We start from the raw sequence: 22,821 nt of genomic DNA, 5'->3' as shown, positions 1-22,821 counted from the left end.
CCCTCATGGTGGGAGAAGAGAACGGACTAGCACAAGTCTTCTAGCTTCCACTCTTGCTCCATGGCATCCTTGTACCACCCTCACCCCAAGTAGTGGGTATAGATGTAATAAAAACCAGTTCATTTTTTAGAGACTAGGTGTTGGGAGGGGGAGGGTTGGGGAGATAGCTCAGTGGGGAAGGTGTGAATACAAGGACCTGAATTTGGATCTCCAACACCATGTTAAACAAACAAACAAACCAACTCCAGACCTGGCAGTGTGTGTCTGTAATCCCAGTGCTGGGAGATGGAGATGGGGGATTCTAGGGCTGACTGGTGAGTCAGTCTAGCTACATCAGTGAATTCCAGTTTCAGCAAGAGTCTCTCTCTCTCTCTCTCTCTCTCTCTCTCTCTCTCTCTCTCTCCACCCATCCACCCACCCACACCCCTTAAATGTCTGACTATGGAGGTATATCTCAGCAGTGGAGCTCCTGTTTAACACACGTGAATCCGCATCACTCACTCAAACTTGCCTGCATGCATATACACATGTAAGTTCCGGAGTCAGGCATCCCTGACTGGAGGTCTCCTACGGTGGATGGAGTGAGATAGCGTGTCCAGGGCCCCACGCCCAGCCTGTCTCAGAAGGAAGCAAACTCTCAGTAACTACAACCATCTGGAACACCACTCTTAGGGGGTCTCAATTCCGACTGTGGGTCTGTGTGGCTGTCGGAGGAAGAGCGCTGGCCAAGGGAAGCTGCTCATTCATTCATTCACCTGTCAACTAGGAAGGGTTCACCTTCTCAGTGCTCTTCCCCCACAGTGAGCTGCCTCTGGTGACTTTTGGTATCCTGAACCTACTGGACAGCAGGTGGTGAGCACGCAGCACCAGCCAGAAAACCAGGAGATCTGGATTCCAGTCCTGACTTTGTCAGGAATGTCTCTCTCCCTCTTACCAGCTGTAGAATGAGATGATTGGGGTAGACAGCCTACAGCCTTTCCCATCTCTGATATCCCCCAAATCTGGTGTCACGGGGCACAAGGCCGTCTCAGGCTATGGGCTTAACTCCCAGGAGTTAAGGAGTATTTGTTCTCTGCTAGCAGTAAGTGCCTGAGCTGAGATGGAAAAACCTATGCCTGTCTTGTGTTCTGTGACTCAACCACTCAGGTCTAAGCACCACCCTTCAGAGCCCCTTTTCACACCACGAGGAAGGTGTGAACTCCCTGCCCCAGGGGCCAGTGGGAAGTTTGTGGGTGCTCTGCTGATCTGACAAAAACATCTCCTTTTCCAGCTCCGAGGACAGAGTTCAGAATTTCTGCCTGTTCAACATAGGGATGGGGCCTGACACAGCCAGCAACGTGGTAGAAAAACCATTCCTGAGCACACGGCTCCCAGGCTTAGAATTTGTTTAGTGCCAGGTGCTGCACTTAGGCACAACTCAGAGAGGATCCATGGGCCAGCCTGCGGAGGACCCAGAGCAAGTTTCACAGCTTCCTGGGACTCAGTTTCCCCATCTATAAAATAAGCCTTGTTCTTGTCAGGTGCAGTGGGATACATCTTGTGAGACAGAGGCAGGAGGTTCAGGAGCCCACAGCTAGTCTGGGATAGGGAGTGAGTCTAAGGCCAGCCTGGGCTACATAGTGAGACACTGTATAAACAAATAAATAAGAATTTTATTCATAGGCAATAAAAATTACTCTTAAATGCCATCCTTCAAATCAGGGGGTCATTTAAACTTGAATTTTTGTTAATAGAACTAAAGTTGAACTTGTCCATCCATAATCAACACGAAAGTCAGTGTCCAAGTTTCCCTTTTCAGTGGTTCAGTTAGCAGCAGCAGGGTAGGAAGGGGCTCTTTGGGAGGTAACAGGGTTGAGCTGACATCACGAAGGCAGAGATTTTCTGCATGGAATTAGTGATTGGAAGTGTCCTGAAAGCGTGCTGCCCTGTGTAGACATCCCTTAGGAACTGGAAATGGGCTTTCATCTTAGGCCACATCACTGGCTCAGTCTTGCTCTTCACATTTGCCCAAAGTGGGAGAAATAAAGGCTCATTCTTAATTTTTGTTGTTGTTGTTGCTTTTGGTTTCTAGAGAAAGGGTTTCTCTGTGTAGCCCTGGCTGTCCTGGAACTCACAGAATGGCTGACCCCTTCAAACTGTCAGCCATTCAGTGCCAAGGTCTTGAGTTTTAACACAGCCATGCACCGCCTTGAAACACATTCATTTTACAGGCAGCACATTTATTTTAAAAGACTTGGCACTACTACTGGAAATGGGAAATTAGAGCTGTGTGGTAGAAAGCAATTATAAAGGTGAATAAATTAAACAAAGACATAAAATTTAATGTCGATTAAAAACAATATAAAAGCAGTGAGGAGCTGGGTGTGGTGGCTCGCACCTGTCAGCTCAGCTCGCCAGAGAAAGAATCTTAAGCTGAGGACTCAGATCTGAAAGACCTGTTCAAGAGCTTGTTTGGGGGCTCCGGCCAGGGAGTGCGGCTACTCCTATACCCCTGACTGAAGACCGGTCAGTCCTCCTCCATTCCAGGAAGGTTGTCCTCTTTCAAGAGTGCACAGCTTCTGGAGGGATGAACCTGGAGCAGGGAAGGAGGAAGGGAACACCTGCCTAGCCAGTCAGATCAGCCGAATCAACCCTGACAATCAACAGAGTGATAGTGTTGCAGCCAGGTCGGACTCACAGGCAGGTTGGACTCACAGCCAGGTCGCCCTCACAGCCAGAAAGACCTATTTGAAATTAACACCTACTTTTTATGTATCTACATTCTTTTGTTTTTGTTGTTTTGAGACAGGGTTTCTCTTTGTAGTCGTGGCTGTCATGGAACATGCTCTTTAGATCAGGCTGGCCTCGAACTCAGAGATCCGCCTGACTCTGTCTGATTCAGAGTGCATGTGCCACCGCTGCCCAGTTATAAATGTTATTTATTTTATTTTTTGGTTTTTTGAGACAGGGTTTCTCTGTGTAGCTTTGCGCCTTTCCTAGAACTCACTTGGTAGACCAGGCTGGCCTCGAACTCACAGAGATCCACCTGGTTCTGCCTCCCGAGTGCTGAGATTAAAGGTGTGCACCACCACCGCCTGGCTATAAATGTTTATTCTTAAGCTATCCAGCCAGGATATTCTTAGCTTGAGCTAAAGACAGAGGTTTTGAGAGGAATGGGGGAAAGAAAGCTTCAAAACCCAGGTTCCCCCGGCGTTTCCAGACAGCTGACCCTGTGGTCACTTTCCAGCTCCCACTGATTTCTTCTCTGAGAACCATGCAGTGCACACAGAAGGCTCCACAATTGCATCTGTAAGACAAAGTCTACCTTCCCTGGCAGCTCAGCTGTTCATTGTCTGTGTACCAGGAGTCGGGAATTGGAAACAGAGAGATGAGGAGTATCTGAAGGACTCTGAAGGGGAGGCAAATGCCCAGGTCCTCACATGCAGACTCGAACAACAGTCCTTTCTGTGAGATGCTCTTTCTTATTTGAAGCTTCCAGAAGTTTCTATCATTTGCTCCTTTAACCAACATGTGTTGACAGGAACACCCTGAATGGCCCTTCTGGGGGACATTGCAGGGCCCCCTGAGAGCAGCAGGGTGTCATCTTGCTGTATTTTCTGCTGTGGGGAGCCCCCTCCTCCTCCTCCTCCTCACCAACCCAGCAGCCCCCAGCCCCCTTCCCTTTGCTTCCCACCACAGTTGACTGGGCCAGGAGTGGCTGCTAATGGAAGCCGGGTCAAGAAGCCCCTCTCCTGAGGAATTTAGACTTGGGAAAGAAAGCCTCCGTTCCACGTGGCTGCCCTCTCGGGTGGAGGTTTTGGAGCGTGGATGGCAGCTGTTGTCTGTTATGTGAACCGGAAACAGAAAGCCAGCTAACAGAGAGAGAGAAAAAGTGTCAGCCAGTGTACCAAGACAAAGTGACAAGGGCAGACCGGTCGCCTCTAGAGCTCCTCTTTTGCTTCAGGCAGTTTCTGAAGCCCTGTGTTCTGAGAGGCCCCCCAATCACCTCATGTCGAACGCCCCCATCCCCCCCATGACTGACTCCCTTTTCATGGCTCTGACACAAAGGGCTGTCACAGGCCATGGTGCCTGGCTAGAGGAGCGGGCTGGGAGGGGGGTGGGGGGGGCGGGGAGGCCACTTTGGAGTCCGCTCTCAGTAAATGTAACTTGGAGGAAATGGAGGGGACATCCGATACAGTGGTATAGCACATGCACAGTCAAAGGGTTAAAAGGGGCTGAAACTTTTTTTTTTGTTTTGTTTTGGTTTGTTTTTTTTTGTTTTTTTCGAGACAGGGTTTCTCTGTAACTTTGGAGCCTGTCCTAGATCTCACTCTGTAGATCAGGCTGGCCTATAACTCACCGAGATCTGCCTGCCTCTGCCTCCCAAGTGCTGGGATTAAAGCGTGCGCCACCACCGCCAGGCTGGCTGAAACTGTTTTTAGAATAGCGAAAAATTGGGTATATTCGAGTCCCTAGAAGGTACTTTATAATCTCAAACCAAGTAGGACTTCTGATAGGCTTATATGTATATTATTGGTAATGCAGCCACTAACACCCATGGGAGGCTTGTTATGTGTGGTAGTGCAATCTGTGAATTCCATTTTGTAAGTAGGAAAACTGAGACCTGGGAGGGTACCAAACATAGGGTTCACTCTCAAGTAGGCTGTTGGCCCTTTAGAACCACAGCAGAATTTAGTAGTAAGGAGTGATGCCAGGTGGAAACACTGTGGTGTGCTGGGTAATTGGCTCATCGTGACTCAGGTGTCGGAATTAGAGCCTGAGTTTAAAGTTTCCAGATCCCACCAGAGACTCTAATACCTTAATCCTGGGGTGTGACCTGATGCTTTAAGGTCTTAATCCTGGGGAGTCTGTTTCCCAAGATGACTCACACCCACCAAGTTTAAATTTGCCTTAAGTTTGGAAGGGGGTGGGTAACCACAGGACCCAGGTGAGTCCAAAACAGGTCTTTTGTATGGAGAAGCCACAATCAGCTTTCCCAGTGCAGAAGACACGGGTGAAGGGAAATGACCAACTCTGTTCTGTGAGATGGCTGCTGTGTGGATTTTCTCATCACCTCAAATCTTGACGCACCTGACTGCGGCTTGGCGCACACACCCTACCAGTGTAATGAACAGCTGTGCACAGAGCCCAGAGAGAGGAGACAATCCCTTCATTGGCTGCCTAGCTCAACAGTCGTGAACACTCACAGGTCTCCCTGAGCAAAATGTGTGCTCCCCCTTGCGGGCAGTGGCCTATGAGACTTGGTTCTGATGGAGGCGGAGGGGCGACAGAAGAAGCTGGCTTGGGATTCTGGAGAAGACTCCTCTCCAGGCCCCCTCCATGGCCTTGACAATGGCTGCTGCAGCCTCCAGAAGCCGCAGGGCAAGGTCAGAAGCATCAACTAGAAGTCCTAAGGGGAGCCCCAAAGCAAAGGAACAGCTAACTGTAGCCTACATGACCACACTTGGTCACCCCATCCCAGATGCAAGGTGTGGACCCCCTAACCAACCATTGGTCCCAGTTATCCCAGAAATATTTGACAAGTGAGAAGTTATGGGGCCAGAGGGTTGAAGCCAAATTCGTCAAGTTTGAGGGAGACTCCTTGAGCCTGAAGCAGAGTGTCTGGGAAGAGAGGCTGCCTGAGGTCTCATCCAATCTCCACGTGGTCCAGAGGGGAGACTCAAGGCCTGGCACAAGACGGGTGTGTGTGTGGCAGGACTTGGGGCAGCCAAAGGAGGGAAGGCCAGCTCATCTCCTGTGGGGAGCTCCAATCTCTAGCCTTATACTTAGAGATGCATTTTACAAACACCGCAAACGAAGAACCGACAGCGGGAACACAAATGCTGGCGTCCTATGGCTAACGGGTTGTCGGGAGTGGGTTGGGTCTTGGGCCTTCAGACCCTGAAATCAACTGGCCCCAAAGTATTTTCCACTTGAAATTCCTTTATAAACATTGGTATGCATTTTTTAAAATGTCTACAGTAGGAAGACGCTCCTTGATGCTCTTGAAGCCTGGGAGAGGGTGTGTGGTGTATATGTGTGATGTGTGTGTATATGTTTGTGTGTGTATGTGTGATGTGTGTGTATGTAAGTGCAATGTATGTGGTATGTGTGTGTGATGTGTGATGTATGTGTGCGTCATGTGATATGTGTAGTACATGTGATGTGTGTATGTGTGTGTGAATGTGACGTGTGTGTGTGTGTGTGTGTGTGTGATGTATGTGTGATGTGATGTGATGTGATGTGTGTGTGTGTGTGTGTGTGTGTGTGTGTTATGTATGAGATGAATACACAGAATAACTTTGTAAACTCATTTCCCTTCTTCCATCCTTTCACAGATTCTAGGGACTGAACTCAAGTTGTTGGGCTTGTGTGGTAGGTACCGTTACCTGCTGAGCAATCCTGCTTGGCCCCTAGGTAATGTATTTTGAACACATCCACCCATATCTCTTGGTCCCTTTCTGCTCCCACTGATCTTGTTTCTCTTCACAACTACCCCTTCCCTTCCTCTGGTGACCCAATGAGTTCCGTTATGGTTGCTTACAGAAGTGTGGATGACGGATTAATTTAGCAGTGGCTATTCCACTGGAGAAAATCTTTCTCCTTCCCCTCACAACCATTCACTGCCAATGGATCCTCAGGGTGAGGTGTGGCCTCATGAGCTCCTTCCCCTTTCCATGACAGGGTGCTGGTAGGCTTAAATCTTGTGTAGGTTATCACAGTACTAAGAGTTCAAGGATGCAATAGCCATGTCATGCCCAGAAGACAGTGTTCCATAATGTCCACCCCACTCTGGCTTTTTTTTTTTTTTTTACATTCTTTACAGTTCCTCTTTCATGGTGTTCCTGAGCCTTGGAGGGGGAGATACAGTTCTCTCACTTGGGGCTCAGCTTTCAATAGTCATGTATTTGTAGTACTTTGACTAGTCCTGGGTCTCTGTCGCCATTCCAAAAAGAAGTTTCTCAGACTGAAGCTGAATGCTGCACTCATCTATAGGCATAAACATACTCATTCAGAAGGCCACTGATGGGCACACCACTCAGGAAACAACCACAGTAGCTTTCCAGATAGGCCTATAAACCAGGTTTATAGTGCTAGCTCGGATTCCCCTCCAGTGGAGCGGGCTGCTAATCCAATCAGAAAACAACTGGTTGCCCCATTACAGACTTGCCTCTATTGTACCCGTGAGTCCATGTTGCCCGGCTGGCTGGTAGTGTCACAGACAGGAATATAGCTGAAGATTGCTGATGCCGTTTTCCTCCAGCAGCCTTCATGGTACTTTGAGGTACCGTGAGAGCTAGCCAGCAGGGAGTATAGGATCATTCTCAAAGGCCCACGAGTTAAAGGGCTTGGTCCCACTACAGTGGAGTGTTAGAAACTTCAAAAGGAAGGGTTTAGTGGGAGGTCTTTAGGTCACTAGGGGTGTGCCTTGGAAAAGATTGTGTGACCTAGCTTTTCTTGCTCTCTTTTGCTTCCCGATCATGAGACGAATGATCCCATGTGCTGTCTCACCCAATACAAGACTGTTAACTGCTCATGGGCTGTGTGTGAGCCAACACAAACCCTTTTTCTCTATAAGCTGATAGAGTCAGGTACTATAGGAACAGGAAGCTAACAAAATGATTGTGGGTGGGGTCTTTTGCTTATTCTCTCACACAACAAACATCTGCTGGGCTATTTCAGACTCTGAGTCTATGCTGAGTGCTATTATGAGGGATGAACAAGATGTCCTTTGGAACTCAGCCCAGAGGCAGACAGTGTATGAAAAGCCATTTCAGGTAGTGGAAAGTGCTGTGATGGAACAGGAAACGTGATTGTGGTTCTCTGAGAACAGCTGGAGAGGTGCACTGGGAGAGGCTTTTGGAAAAAGGAGGGTTCTAACAGAGGGGGAGGAGCAAGTGTCTTAGCAGGCAGAATTGCCCATATGGTGGGGTCCCAAAAGGCATAGCAGGGAGATGCCCATGTGGTAGGGCCCCAAAGGATGTAGCAGGGAGATGCCCACATGATGGGGCCCCAAAGGGTGTAGCAGGGAGATGCCCATGTGGTAGGGCCCCACAGGATGTAGCAGGGAGATGCCCACATGATGGGGCCCCAAAGGGTGTAGCAGGGAGATGCCCATGTGGTAGGGCCCCAAAGGGTGTAGCAGGAAGATGCCCATGTGGTAGGGTCCCACAGGGTGTAGCAGGGAGATGCCCATGTGGTAGGGCCCCACAGGGTGTAGCAGGCTCCAGGTGCCAGACTCACTTACTGAGTAGGTGAGAACAGATGGATCATTAACTAAGGTTTGTTAAGGGAAGAAATGGCTGAAGAGGTGGACTCTGGAATCAAATTTGGCAGGTGGCAAAAGCCAGAAGAAACAAATGATCCACACATACCTTAGGAGAGTCACGTCAGCAGCTTGATTCAGAGCAGCTGGGTTTCCCAGGAGGGAACTCATCTATGCTACTCCCAGGTTTCGACATCAGATGAATGAAAAAAGAAATGGAAAGGGAAGGACATGACTGCTCCTAGGTATGCTGGAGGAGAAAGTTTATTGTAGATAAAAGGGAGAGCAGAGGCAGAGGCAGAGACATCTGGGAGATCCAGAGTGAACATGACCCTGAGCCACGTGAGGAGATGGGGAGGGGAAGGGAGAGGAAAGGGGACCAGGTGCAGCAGCCAGGAGGCCGAATGTATGAAAGAAGCGGGTAACCAAAATGGCTGGATTATATAGGGAAGAACCTCCAGGGGTGAGGGTTGGGGGGCAGCCTCTGGGCTGGAGGGCTCAAGGTAAAGGGGAAGGTATGCCAGCCCTATACTGTAACTGGTAGGGACTGAGGAATTCTGGGGGAACCTGGCAGCCAGGTCTGCTTTGATATGTTAAATAGGCACCTCAGCCATCTGTCCCAGAGTGACTTAGCAGCCACTTGAGGTGAGGTGGTTCCTCAGAGAAAGGCTGATGCCAGAGCTGGGAAAGGCAAACACAGAGGTGGCATCTTGTGAGTGGCTGGGGAAACAGCTCCTCTGGATTTCTTAGCGGACAGCCAGCGTCTAGAGAAAGGGACAAGGGCGATACAAACCAAGATGGAGGAGGAGGACTGGGATCAAGCTGTGTAGACCACAGTGAAGTTCAAGTCAGGTTCTGGTGAGAGACAGGGATTGAGCAAGGTTGACCAGGGTTGGAGGTTTTGGAAGGTAGGCAGAGAGAAGTGTGGGTGATGAGCTGTAGCCTATCAGAAATTGTGGATGGGTCCAGAGGCCAGGGCAGGTCCTCTGTCTCCATAGCCTCTCACTCTGTCAGTACCATCTTCCACCTACTCAGCAAGGGAGAGCTGCGAAGTTCGGGAATTTCTTTCTAGTGTCCTCAACAGCCAAGAAAGGAAACTTGTCTTTCAGGGTTCAGTCCTTTGTTTTTAGGGAGAGGGAGGAGTGACCGCTAAGTGTGCAATATTGTTTATCATCTGTTAAGACCATGTTCGCTTGTGGTATCTTGGCTTGAAGAATTGCAGAGAATGTAGGATGGAGGTCACGGCACAGAGCAGCAAGCCCTAAGAATCTGAAGGGCTGAAGGAGCCCTGAGTGGCTGATTTTGTCAGGAGGGTCAAATGTTGAAAACAGCTCTGACCTCATGAATAGCTGACAATACTGAATGATATAACCAGCTCAGGTGGGGCTGACCTCTGGACTCTTGGCTTAGTCAAGGCCCTATACACACAGAGCTCCATAGAGTTTTCAAAAAATAGACTCACTGCAGATGTTTTGGCTGGAAGCTTGCTATTCTCACTTAGGGTCTTGAAGGATGTGCATGTCAAGACATGAAGCTTAGCCCTAGTCATTGAATTGCCAACATGACTGGGAACTACTAGTGTTGATGTCGCCCATTATCCAACTGATGGACGTTTTAGTTGGAGATAATTTTCTATTCGTAATAGCCCTTCAGTATTCAGCTTTGTCCTGCCTTTCTGAGTCTGTTTCTATGAGGTTGTTTTATTATTTAGCCACAGCAACCCCTGGTGGACTTGTGGACACTTGGCAAGTTCTGATGAGGACAGATGGAGAGAAGGGATTGGATACACTCTCTAGGGACGCTGGCTGACAAAGCATGTATACTTGGGATCACCTCTGGGTTTTCACTCTACTGTTTAGTAACTTCTCAAGGGGAGGTAGGTAAGTGCCCCCCCTGAAGTTGGCTTTCCTTCACTTGTGTATGAAGAGTGATGTTGAATACATACGAGAGGAGTGGGAGAGGTGATTTGTGAGGCTTCGTCTCACTGAAACGCCTTCCTTACAGTACAGCTCCTGGTGGCATCCTACAGAACACTCTTGTTGAAATCCATCACACTATCACATCAGGCTCATAAACTCTGTGCTCTGAGTAGCTTCTTTCAAAGGGCACATTTGTCTTAAGACTCAGGAAGGTGGCTCAGAACACAACACTTTGAAATATTTGTTTACTATGAACTAAATTGGAATGATCTCCAAACTAGACCTTATTTTATTTGTTCAAGACCAGCTAGGACAGGTTCTGATTCTAGCATGGCTCTACGCACTGGGGATTCACAGTGTGCAAAGCAAGCGTGCATGTTCTCAAGAACCTCATATACCCCTGAACATTTAGGCTGTGTGTGTGTGTGTGTGTGTGTGTGTGTGTGTGTGTAATTATATTTTTAAAATGTGTGCAATTGTAAGTGTAGAGAAACATGAATCTGATTAAATGACTGATTTTTCTAGGCACCACCCATAGGAAGTTGCACAGGGTGGATGGTCTCTGTGTGTCATTCAGCCAGTGAGTCCACAGGTTCTGTGACTTCAGATTGCAAATTGTAAGGAATATCTGAAAGCATGTCTGTGTGTCTCTCTCTGGAATGGCTGTTTGGATAATGTGTACAAAAGGGTGTTCATCTATTACAGAAGAGGGAAATTTTATATGTACAAAAGATTGCTTCTTTGGGGAGGAATTTTTTTAGGTTTCTTTTTTTATTGGTATATAAAACAATGGGTTTTGGGTTGGGGATTTAGCTCAGTGGTAGAGCACTTGTCTAGCAAGCGCAAGGCCCTGGGTTCAGTCCTCAGCTCAAAAAAAAACCAAAAACCAAAAACCAAACCAAAACAAAACAAAAACAACAACAACAACAAAAAACCCCAATGGGTTTCATGATCACATTTTCATGTCTACATATGATTGTACTTTGCTCAAATTGACCCTCCATTACCCTCCCTGACCCTTCCAACTCCTGCTGGTTCCTTTCCTCCTCTCTAATGGTTCCCTTTCCATTTTGTCATGTCTATATATGTCATTTATCTGCATATTTGCAAATGATATATTTTGTCTTGCTTCTTTTGAGTTAGTGATGACCTTCCCCTCCCCCTCAAAACAGTGACATCCATAATTCTAAAAGCATCAGAATTGTCAGCAAAAATTGTTAGAAATGGAGGATATTGTGTTAAGGGAAAGAAACCAGACACTGAAAGATAAATATTGCATGCTTTCATTTAAATATGGAAGCTGGAAAAGTTATTCTTAAGGAGAAAGAGTGTAATAGAAATTGTTAGAGGCTGGGAAACGAGGAAGCAAATAGAGGCTGGACAGTGGGTACTGAAATATGGTTAGGTAAGACAGAAGCCTCGCATGATCTTCTACAATGAGATGGTGAGGGGTTGTGGTCTGTAGCAACTGATCAGACATTTGTTGGAAGAATGAGAAACAAGGGCATGGCAATGCTTTGTGTCCTGATGTGGTTGTCACATACTTCGCATGAGGACTGAGTCATCACTCTGTGTCACATGGATGATGGTAAGTCAGCTAAGGAAGAAAAGAATGTAAGTAAGCAGTAAAATATCGTAAACATACAGTCATATCTTTGACTTTACTCCAAATATTTGGCTTGAAAGAGTGTCATTGCTTAAACCAAAGGTCTTTGAGACCAAGGGTTTGTTTCACAATTACAGACCCCACAGGTAAAGAACTAGGTTCTTGGGCAAGTTCCTGCAGCTAGTGGCAGCAGAGAATAACACACAGGAAAAGCAGCCCCCTGGACTTGGAGGTAAAACTTCCCGTTGTAGTACTCCGTCTGGCCTTCAACGCCTGAAAACCTCCTGTCTCAGCCTCTCCAGGGCCGGCTAACAGGAGTTCACCACCAATCTTGTTTTGTCTTTTCCTGTGCTGAGGATAAAACCCAGGGACTCATGCATGCCAAGTGAGTGCTTTCTCACTGTATCCCAGCCCAAGCTAAGGGCATTTTAATCACAAGACTTTGGAGAAGCAAAGTGTGGTGAACTATTTGCATTGCGACTCCACTGGCTAGAGAAACAGGGAGGGACAGGATAACCTGGAGGGGTGGGATTGGGATAGGAGGTCAGGGTATAGGGAGAAGCACTTTTTTGCTGGGAACCACTTGACGGGGGTTTGGCAGCTTGGGTTGTTTTTTGTTTTTCAAGACAGCTCTGACTGTGCTAGAACTCGATTTGTAGACTAGGCTAGCCTTGAACTCACAGAGATCTGCCTACCTTTGCCTCCTTTGCTTGTTTTTTATTTTTATTTTATTTATTTATTTTTAAATGCCGAATGCCATTTATTGAAGGAGGGAGGAGATCTTAAATACAGGCTTACAGCACAATGGGAGAACCCTGGAGGTTGCTTGGGGTTTTAAAGCCTAGCCTTTAACATACATTCCAGCATGTGAAACTGTCTCTAGTAGTTTAGACACAGATGCTCATGGAATAATTTTCCTTAACTCCCTTCCTATCCAGCCCTTGTAATGAAGACATTCTAACATTAAAAAAAAATGTAGGTGGGTGTTTTGCTTGAATGCATGTCTGGGCACCACATGTGTGCCTGGCACCTAAGGAGGCCAGAAGATGGCACCAGATGGCACCATGGAGCAGCAAAGTTGCCATGTAGCTGCTGGGAACTGAACTTGGGTCCTCTGGAAGAACCACCAGTACTCAACTGCTGAGCCATCTCCCAATATCCTAACATCTCAGCAATGTTTTATATCTTCTTTTGTTTGTTTGCTTTTTGTTTTTTGTTTTCCAGGACGGGTTTCTCTGTGTAGTTTTTTGGTGACTGCCCTGGATCTCACTCTGTAGACCAGGCTGGCCTCGAACTCACAGAGATCCACCTGGCTCTGCCTCCCAAGTGCTGAGATTAATTAAAGGTGTGCGCCACCACCGCCTGGCTCAATGTTATATGTCTTATACAGTAGCATTTTGGAGCTAAGCAAAGCACCACAGAAATTTCCAGTGATCCCTTCTTCATTAATTAAACGACAGAATAAAGGTTTCCAAATCATCAGGGTGTGGGAGCATTGCTCTGGAGTTAGGTTTGACACTTCCAGCACTTTCTAAGTGACGTGGCTAGTTTCTCCTTTCTGGGGTTGTAGTGAGGGAGGGACTGTGGGAATTCATTCTTCACATGCAATCACTGCTGTCTGTCCATCATGAGCTGTGTTGGGGGAAGGAAGAGGGGATGGAGCCTTCCTATTTTATTGCTTACCTGGAAGACAGAGATCTGGGCTCTAAATCTGGAAACTATGGTATTGGGTCTGCCACCAACAAGCTGGTGACTGTGGTAGGGCACCTTCTTTTCATGAGTCTATTTCCTCATTGACCGGGCAATAGAAAAATGAGCATTATTGAAAAATCTATGAGCCAGGTTCATGTATTATATTTGTTTAATCTAAGAAGTTAACACACAATGATTGGCAGGCCATATCTCACACCTGTGTCCCTTGACTTCCAAGGCCAGGTGTTTTGGGGCAATGTGGCCCCTCATGTCCATAGCTCAGCACCACAGATCTGAGTCGCAAGGTTTGCATCCTAAGAGCCTCAGGGATGTGGGATTTCTCAGCTCCTATCACTTTAAAAATACCTAAAACTAAGGCTTAAACAGTGTGAGCAGCTTATTCAGGGGCTCATAAATTAGTGGCCTAAATAGTCTGAGAATCCAGGCCTTGGGGACCCAGGAGCTCCAGCCTAGGAGTCTTCCCCAAAGAAAACCTGCTGTTGTGTCATAGGTTTGCCTGAGGGTGATGGCTTGCATCTTAGCTTAAGCCTCTGCAGCACTTCTTTACATCCTTGTGTGCTAGTCAAGGCTGAGTAACAAGACACCATAGGGCAAGTGGCCTATGGACAGTAGAATGTCACCATTAGAAAAGATACTCACTTAACAACGTGCATTTGGGAATCTCTCTGGCTCTGAGTTTTCCACCATGGTTCTCCTGTATTGATTGCATTTTAATTTCCAGGGGAGCCAGAATATTTTTGCAGTAGCTCTCCTTGTGGTCGGGGGATCTGGTGAGACCATTCTTTTAAGGGGTCCATGAGTTGAGAGTTACTTTAACAATCACACCAACGTGTTACGGATCTTTCTCACTCTCAATGCCTCTGGAGGTCTTCCGGGGTGGCATGGTGTGAGATGTGACATTAGGCCAATGCAGAGACAGGGACGGGAACTGGAGCATCTACTATCCAGCTGGATATGACCGAGTAGTACAGACCTGTAAAATGAATCTACTCTTTCATAGAAAACATGTAGAAGTCCTTCTGTGTGTGACTCTGAAGTTATCTATGCTTATATCAGTGGTTCTCAATCCATGTGTCGCTACCCCCTTGGGGTCATAAGATTCTTTCACAGGGGTTGCCAAGTAAATATTAGGTATGTCTGCCAAATGGTTAGGTTTCCAGCTGAGGGGTCCCTCTAATCCCTGAGCCACACAGGACTGGCTTGCTTTCCAGGGTACTTCAGTTTTGTCATATTATGATGCTGTAAGGCATGTTTTCCCATCAGACCTGGGAGCTTCCTACAGGTGGGAATCCCCTTATCTTCATCAGAATGATCTCTTCTGAAGGGCAGGCAAACATTAACTGTCTCTTCTAATCAGCATCCAGGGATAGTCCCATAGAGTAGCTGTGAAAGCCCTTTGAATAAAAAGTTAGCTGTGAACGTCAACAAAGGTTGGACAAACATAAGTATGTCTTACCAAAACATAAGACAGGGAAAATCTGACTCTCAAATTAGCCAACCATTTTGTTTCCCAGAGATAGAGTTTCTATGTGTAGTCCTGGTTGTCCTGGAACTCACTCTGTAGACCAGGCTGGCCTCAAACCACTTCTGGGCATAAGCCCCAAGGACTCACTATCCTTCCATAGAGACACTTGCACATCCATGTTTATTGATGCTCTTATTCATGGTGTCTAGGCAATGGAACCCATCTCTATGCCCATCAACAGATAAATGGATAGTGAAAATATGACTGTGTCTTAGTCAGGGTTACTATTGCTGTGATGAAACACACCCATAACCAAAATCAACTTGGGGAGGAAAGGGTTTATTTTGCTCACGGTTCCATATCACTCACTGTTCATCATCAAAGAAAGTCAGGACAGAAACTCAAATAGGGCAGGAACCTGGAGGCAGGAGCTGAGGCAGAGGCCATGGAGGAGTGCTGCTTACTGGCTTGCTCTCTATGGCTTGCTCAGCCTGCTTTCTTTTTCTTTTTACATCACTTTTAAAGTTAATTTTTTCATTTATTTTACATATCAACCGCAGTTTCCCCTTCCTTCTCTCTTCCTGTTCCCTTCCCCCACCTCTCATGTATTCCTCATCCCCGCCCCCCTATCCACTCCTCCTCTGTTGGAAAGGGGCAGGCCTCCCTTGGGAGTCAACAAAGCATGCCATATCACATTGAGGCAGGACCAAGCTCCTCCCACTACTACATCAAGGCTGCATCAAGTCATCCCTGCATGGGGGACTAGGTTCCAAAAAGCCAGCTCATGCACCAGGGATAGGACCTGATCCTACTGCTGGGGACTCCACACACAGACCAAGCCTCACAGCTGTGATCCACATGCACAGGGCCTAGGTCAGTCTCATGCTTTCTTCTACAACCCAGGGCCATCAGCCAGGGATGACACCACTCACAATGGCCTGGGCCCTCCCCCATCAAATCATTAATTAAGAAAATGTCAGGGGGCTGGAGAGATGGCTCAATGGTTAAGAGCACTGGCTGCTCTTCCAGAGGACACTGGTTCAATTCCCAGCACCAACATGGCAGCTCACAACTGTCTGTAAGTTCAGATCCCCAGGATCTGATACCTTCATACCAATACATATAAAATAAAGTTATAATAAATTAAAACGAACAACAACAACAAAAAAAAAAAAGCCAGGTGGTGGTGGTGCACGCCTTTAATTTCAGCACTTGGGAGTCAGAAGCAGGGATTTCTGTGAGTTCAAGGCCAGCCTGGGCTATAGAGTGAGTTCCAGGACAGGCTCCAAAGCTACACAGAGAAACCCTGTCTTGAAAAACTAAAAAAAAAAAAAAAATGCCTTACATCTCAGTCTTATGGAGGCATTTTCTTAACTGAGACTCCCTCGTCTCTGGCTTGTGTCAAGTTGACATAAAACTAGCCAATACAGGCTCATATACACAAAGCAACTTTATTTAGCTATAATGAAAATGAAACAAAACTATGAAATTTGCAGGAAAATAAATGAATCTAGAAGACATAATATTAAATAAGGTGACCCAAACTTAGAAAGACTGAAGCTACATGCTCTCATATGTGGATCCTAGCTGGTAATGTATGCATGTGTATATGTAAATGAAAGTAAAACTTAAGGTATTTGAAAAGAGACCAAGAGAGGTAAAAATGGATAAAGGAAGATGTATGATGATGAGGGTGAGGGGTAGGTTGGGGCCAAATGGACACATGATTTATGAAAAGAGACTAGAGGGATTTACAAGGGGGATGGTGAACAGGGGAGGGAGAGGAAGAGGAGAATTATCAAACACTTTGTTTGATAATGCTATAATGAGATCTCATATTTGATAGGTTAATTTTAAAAAAATGAAGAAGCAGGCTGGGCAGTGGTGGCACATGCCTTTGATCACAGCACTCGGGAGGCAGAGGCAGGAAGATCTCTGTGAGTTCGAGACCAGACTGGTCTACAGAGTGAGTTCCAGGATAGCCAAAGCTACAGAGAAACTATGTTTCAAAAAAACATAAACAAACAAACAAACAAACAAAGAAGCTTTAAAAGACACCAAAGGAAGAGAAGAAACATCTGTGACCCAGCCTCAGGACCCAGTGGTCACTCATGTTCAGAGACACACTAGTGCTTTTGTGTGTTCTTAGTTACCAAAAATGGCATTGTCATTGTAGAAAAGTTGAAAAATAAAGGAAAACATAAAAAAACCAGAAAATACCCACCCAAATCCTAACCTCCAACCAACTTTTGTTACGTCTCTTATAGATTTTAAAAATGTCTTTAGATGTGTTTTATGTGATCAGTATTATTCTAAATAAAGAATTTTGTGATTTTTCCCTCTTACCATATCATTAGAATATGATACATTACAGATTCATTATAAACATGGGTGTAACTGCCACTTCTAGTCTGTCTTCCCACCTGAGGACTTGAGTGTCCACAGCAGGCTGAACATGATGTCACCTGAATAGAAAACTAAAAGGAGACATGGGCCAAGCTGAGGCAGGAACCTTTCACAGAGCTGATAACCCAGCACCCGAGTTCCTCTGTGAGCAGTGGTATCTTAAGTGGGAATGGTCCTGCTTCATCCAAGGATATACTGGTGGGTTGTGTGTGTGTGTGTGTGTGTGTGTGTGTGTGTGTGTGTGTGTGTGTGTGTGTGTGAGATCAGGCCCAGACCACCTCAAGGTCAGAAGGCTCTGACATGAAGGTCAGCAAGGATACAAAGCATTTCTTTTTGTTGTTGTTTTGTTTTTCCAGGGTTTCTCTGTGTAGCCCTGGCTGTCCTGGAACTCATTCTGTAGACCAGGCTAGCTTTGAACTCAGACATTTAACTGCCTCTGCCTCCCAAGTGTTAAGATTAAAGGTGTGCACCACCATCACCCAGCTACAAAGCATTTCCAAATGGTTAAAATCGGTTGGTAGAAGGTTTGTCCACTGGCTGGTCACATCTATTCAGGTAAGCAGGAGTCAGACTCCCTTAGCAGAAAACTACTTTGAGTTTGCTCTGTGGCTGAGTGGGAATGTCTAAAACCAAGCCAAACCAACCAACCAAAACAAAACAAAACAAAAACTACACCAAACTGCACTTTGGTGACAAAAGGCGATCAGCCGGGATTGTTGGCAAAGATAGCACTTTAAAGACGCTCGGGGGCCTTGCCGTCACCAGCAGTCCAGCCTTTGCCAGGCTGTTCATGGTGGCGTAGAACTGGCAAAAAGGAGAGAGAAGGAAAAGGGATGAGGGCATGCGAGTCCCAAATGTAATTCACCGAGAACCAGGTTTTCAGGTCCCGAGTGCGTCTAGATGTCTTCCTCTGGAGAGCACTCTTTACATCATAGGGTAGGCGATGACAAAATAGTTAAGTTCTGAATCGATCAGCTTTCTGTATTTCCTGTAAATTTCCCGCAGGGTCCTGTCCTCTTCATTTGTCTCATATCGGTTTGTATAAATTCTCACCTGTGCCGATAAAGAAACAGTACACACACACACACACACACACACACACACACACACACACACACGATGGCTACATTACTTAAGACCTGACAACCATCCAAATGCATCTACACACACAATTAATGGTTGAATCAGAAAAAGCCTAGGCACAATTTCCCTTGGTATCCATAAAGGATTGATTCCAGGACCCCCTTTGGAATCTAAGATGCATGCATGGATGCTCAAGTCCCCTTTGTAAAATGGAAGAGTGTGTGCAAATTAGCTCTGGGTTGCTTATGATACCTACTATAATGTGAATGTTATGCTTAGGGAGTAACATAGAAAAATATACATCTTCAGTAAAGACAAAGTTGGCTGGCGTCGTGGACATAGATTCAACCCTTGCAAACAGCTAAGGGTGCTTACCTTTAGTGTGCGTAGGGAGCACTGCCCCTCCTCCTGGCTCTTCAGGATTCGCTCCACAAACTTAACATCCAGGAAAGCCCAGATTTTGAAGTAAAACAGCTTTCGGCAAGCCAGGATGAGGAAATGTAGCTGTTCATCTAGTGACTCGTGATTGTTGTTGAACTCAAATGTTAACTTCTAGAAAAGCATCGGAGAAGGAGGGTGGAGGGAAGGGGTCAGGGGTGCTGGGACTGCCTGGAAATTTGGAGGTCTCCAGGGACTTAAGTCAAATTTGGCTTTTTGTCAAGTTTGGTTCTTCTTATCTCCAGCTTATTGCTGACCACAGGAACGAACCATGGGGATTCCTGTTTACTGCTGTGAGCCAGTGGGAAGAGGCTGCCTGTTGCCAGCAAGGCACCTCCTGGCTCAGGCTTCACAGCTCTCCAATAAGGGTAAGGGAGGTTTCCTTGGTTGACAGCCAGCCCGGAACTTCCCTGAGTCCCATGTGCAGGGAGTGAACAGTGGTCTTGTGAGGAGTGTGTGGGAGGCCTGGGAGTGTGCTTGGCAGCATCTAGAACTTGGACAGAGAATTAAGTGAGCATGTAGTAACCTAGCAGAGAACAGATAGCAGGCTTTCTGTGAGCAATAGCTGCTCACCAGCTCCTGGGGGCCTCATTTGCCAATTACCTGCAGGGTGTTCCGGAAGGAAGGCAGAATGTCCGTCAGAGTGGGCCGCATGGACCAGTCTGGGTCACTGAAATAGCAACTTCTTAGGCTGATGCTTCTGACTGGAATCTCCTGCAGCAAGATCCGGGCCAGGCGCTCATACTTCATGACTCGCTCGAAGAAAAAGTTCACCTTTAGGTTGCTGGCCTGCCTGGCCAGCTTGGCCCAGGACATGCCCCAAACTACCTGACCATGGGGGTCGTGAACGTGGCATTTGATATTCATGGTCCGGAGGGTGCCGGCATTGTTCTCACTCAAGGTCTCGAGGAGCTCGTCAGAGATACAGTTGTAGTTGAGTGTTAGGAATGTCAGGTTGTGGAAGGTGGCCATGGCCTTGTTGAACTGGGAACTGCCATAGACAGCCAGGTGATGGCTGAAGAAGTCCTCAATGTTGAGCTCTGAGGCCAAGTTCTCATTCCGAAGGTAGCTCAAGGAGTTGAGGATGTGGCAGCCTTGCTCCACTGTCAGCCGGGCCCCTTTCAGGCTAAGATGGTCCAGGTGTTTGCCCATTTTCTTTAAGAAAAAACTCAAGCTCTTGATGAGCGACCCCCTGATGCTGTTTCTCCAGACCAGGCGGTCCAGCTCCAGGTGCTGGATAGAGAGTGACTTTAGGCGGTTGTTACTCTTGCCGAGGCATGACAGGAGGCCTCTCATGGTGACTTGGAACTTCTTGGTCAAGACAGCATTGTAAGGGTTCAGGAACTTGATTTCCAAGTGTTCCAGGTAGCGGCCAAATTTCTTAACGTACCAGAGCGCTGACTCGAATTCGGATGCATGTACCCTGGATGGCCTCCCGCTGAACGTGATGGTCCTGTATCTCCAGAGGTCAGCTGAGTACATCATCTGGTTCCACTTTCTGCAGACCAAGGCAGCTCTGGACCTGTCCCTGTCTCCCAGCCACCAGAAAATACGTCGCAGGCACACATCTGGCAGAGTGGCCCAGCAGCTCTGCTCTTGGGGCTGGATCACGTCACTTTCTTCGTCCATCAAAGGACCCAGATGTACAGTGTAGTAGTGTGCTGAGCAGGGCTTCCCAAAATGGGGAAAGAAATCCAATCACGTGTTCTCTGTGAGGAGTAAAAAAGGAAGAGTGTTACCTGCCAAGCAGAAACCAAACTCAATTGAACAACCTTCTCTGTGCTTCTACCGTACTGTATCAGACACTGGGCCAGACATAGGTGGTGCATTAGTGAATCCAGGACACACCCCACACCTGTGAAGACTGCATAGTTCATCCAGGGTCACAGACCAGCACCCAACTTCAGCACAGTGAGAAGTTGCCTGTGGTGGCATATTCCTGTAATCCTAGGACTCAGGAGGCTAAGGCAGAAGGAACATAAGCTCAAGGCTAGCCTGGACTACACAGTGAGTTCCAGTCGCCCTGGACTATGTAGCAAGACCCTGTCTCCAAGAAAACAAAACACCCTGTGAGTGTTAACACAGCAAGAGAAGTGGGGAGACCCAGGCATGCTCACGATGGGGGGGGGATAGCACAGATAAGAAGTGACTAGTCTCCATGTAAGGAGGAAGTGCCAAGAGTTGCTCAGAAGAGGTGATGTCCGAGATAAGTTTTGAAGGATGAGTAGGCTATGCAAGGTAGACCAGGCTGGCCTAGTGGCAGAGGAAAAGCTGACTGTATTACAGGCAGAGGGAACAGTATGTGTGAAGCCACAGAAGCATGAATGCATGTGATGTGCTCACACTGATGGGGGTAACAATTGCTTTCATATCACGAACTTGTGAAGACTATTTAACAAAACAAACAAGCAAACAAAACTTTGATTGCTTGTAAACAAACTGTCCAAGGTTATGAGCCTCTACCAGGGACAGTGTGGATCAAGAGGCCAAAAGGGAATATGGAAAAATGAAGACAAAAACAACAACAAAAAAAATCAACCCAATTGCTTGGTAATAATGTGCACACTCAAAGTTCAGGGTTGATCCCCAGAACTGCATAGACTGGGCATGTGGTGCTTCCCAGAACAATGGTGTGTATGTGCGCGCGCGCGCGCGCGTGTGTGTGTGTGTGTGTGTGTGTGTGTGTGTGTGTGTGTGTGTGTGTGTGTGTGTGTGTGTGTGTGTGTGTGTGTGTGTGTGTGTGTGTATGCTGGGTGGGCGGGGGTGTCACTAAATCAAACCCAGGCAAAGTCACAGGCTAGAAGAATATGTTGGTGGGCTACAGAGCTATAGGTGTATGTGTGTGCACATGTGTTGTGGTGTATCTGTGGAGGCCGGAGGATAGCCTCTGGTATAGGTTTCCACCTTTCACCTTTTTTGAAACAGTCTTTTTACAAATTCTCTCTTGCTGTAGATAGCCTAGATTACAACTACAGCTTTATATGGGTCCTGGGGATGGATTCGAACTCTTGTCCCTACACCTGCATGGCCAGTGCTTTATGCATTGAGCCTTCCCTGTTCCTGAGTTAAATACTTATTTTTTCAAGGCTCCCCCAAATAATAAATGACACTCCCACTGGCAGAAGGTAATGGGACTTAATGGCCTATCAATTGTTACCATGATCTTACTAAATTTCTTCGTGTCTCAATGTCTAGTCTGTTAATAGGAATAGTCTTTCCTTTTCCTAGTTTTGGGAAACTTGAACGAGCTGATGCGGAGAATACACCTGGGAAGTAGAAAGAGCTGCTGTAAACTCTGGCTGTCATTAGTAAGTTGGGGCCTAGGTATTCCTGTATTTTTTTCTATGAACATGGGAACACACCCATTTTGCAAATAGAGAATGGGAGGGTGTTGGGAGATCAAGAAAGTTTTCTAGTGAGATGCTGTTCTAAGTGTACAGGTGTGGGATTCGAACCTAAGCTAGTATACCCAAACCTCGGCTTGGTCCATCATAATATAACACAGCTGCCAACCAGCGAGGAAAAAGTTAAGGCTGTCCCATCACCAGGGCAGCCCACCCCTCCCACGCGGGCCTCAAGCTGCCCGCCGGGTGCGTGCGTGCCTTGGGCCTCCCGTTACCACTGACTCGCTGCGCCCCGCTTGGGCTGCAGGGACGCCGAGCGCGCCTGCCCCTCCGCCCGCGCTGCTGCTCCCACGCCGACTCTGAGATCAACCCGGGCAGAGATCTGCCCCAAGGCCACTGCCGCCTTTGTGACGCGCCATCACCCACTGGCTCTGCTGGAGCCCGCAGGTCGGTGGGTCCCAAACCCGGAGTTGTCAGATCCTCTGCTGGGGAGGGCGCTGCTCCACAGACCCACCAGGAAAGCGCCAGGCGGAGGCAGGAGGCTGGAGGGAGGCGCACCTTGTGAAGCTCGTCAGGCCCCCTGCTTTTACCTCTGCAGCAGC

General features: G+C 47.3%; 1 protein-coding gene across 1 annotated transcript; it reads right to left on the bottom strand.

The window, feature by feature from the left end:
- Window positions 1-18,068: 18,068 nt before the first annotated feature.
- Fbxo39 (F-box protein 39) lies at window positions 18,069-22,587 on the bottom strand. The gene is made up of 4 exons (XM_036194809.1): window positions 22,498-22,587; window positions 19,479-20,584; window positions 18,813-18,989; window positions 18,069-18,407 (listed from the first exon to the last, which is right to left on the bottom strand). The coding sequence occupies exons 2-4, from the start codon at window positions 20,502-20,504 to the stop codon at window positions 18,279-18,281; spliced, it is 1,332 nt and encodes a 443-aa protein (XP_036050702.1). The 5' UTR covers window positions 20,505-20,584; window positions 22,498-22,587; the 3' UTR covers window positions 18,069-18,278.
- Window positions 22,588-22,821: the final 234 nt, after the last annotated feature.

This window comes from Onychomys torridus, chromosome 8 (genome assembly GCF_903995425.1).
Source record: "Onychomys torridus chromosome 8, mOncTor1.1, whole genome shotgun sequence".
Taxonomy (NCBI): domain Eukaryota; kingdom Metazoa; phylum Chordata; class Mammalia; order Rodentia; family Cricetidae; genus Onychomys; species Onychomys torridus.
The sequence above is the reverse complement of the archived record's forward strand: the minus strand, read 5'-3'. Positions and strand labels throughout refer to the sequence as shown.

What these genes read in the sequence shown, in the direction of transcription:
- Fbxo39 (XM_036194809.1), bottom strand. Translation starts at nt 20,504, where the DNA reads ATGGACGAAGAAAGTGACGTGATCCAGCCCCAAGAGCAGAGCTGCTGG. An exon ending in CCTTCCGGAACACCCTGCAG is followed by an intron (nt 18,990 to 19,478) that starts GTAATTGGCAAA and finishes ATGCTTTTCTAG; the next exon opens with AAGTTAACATTTGAGTTCAA. An exon ending in GCTCCCTACGCACACTAAAG is followed by an intron (nt 18,408 to 18,812) that starts GTAAGCACCCTT and finishes TTATCGGCACAG; the next exon opens with GTGAGAATTTATACAAACCG.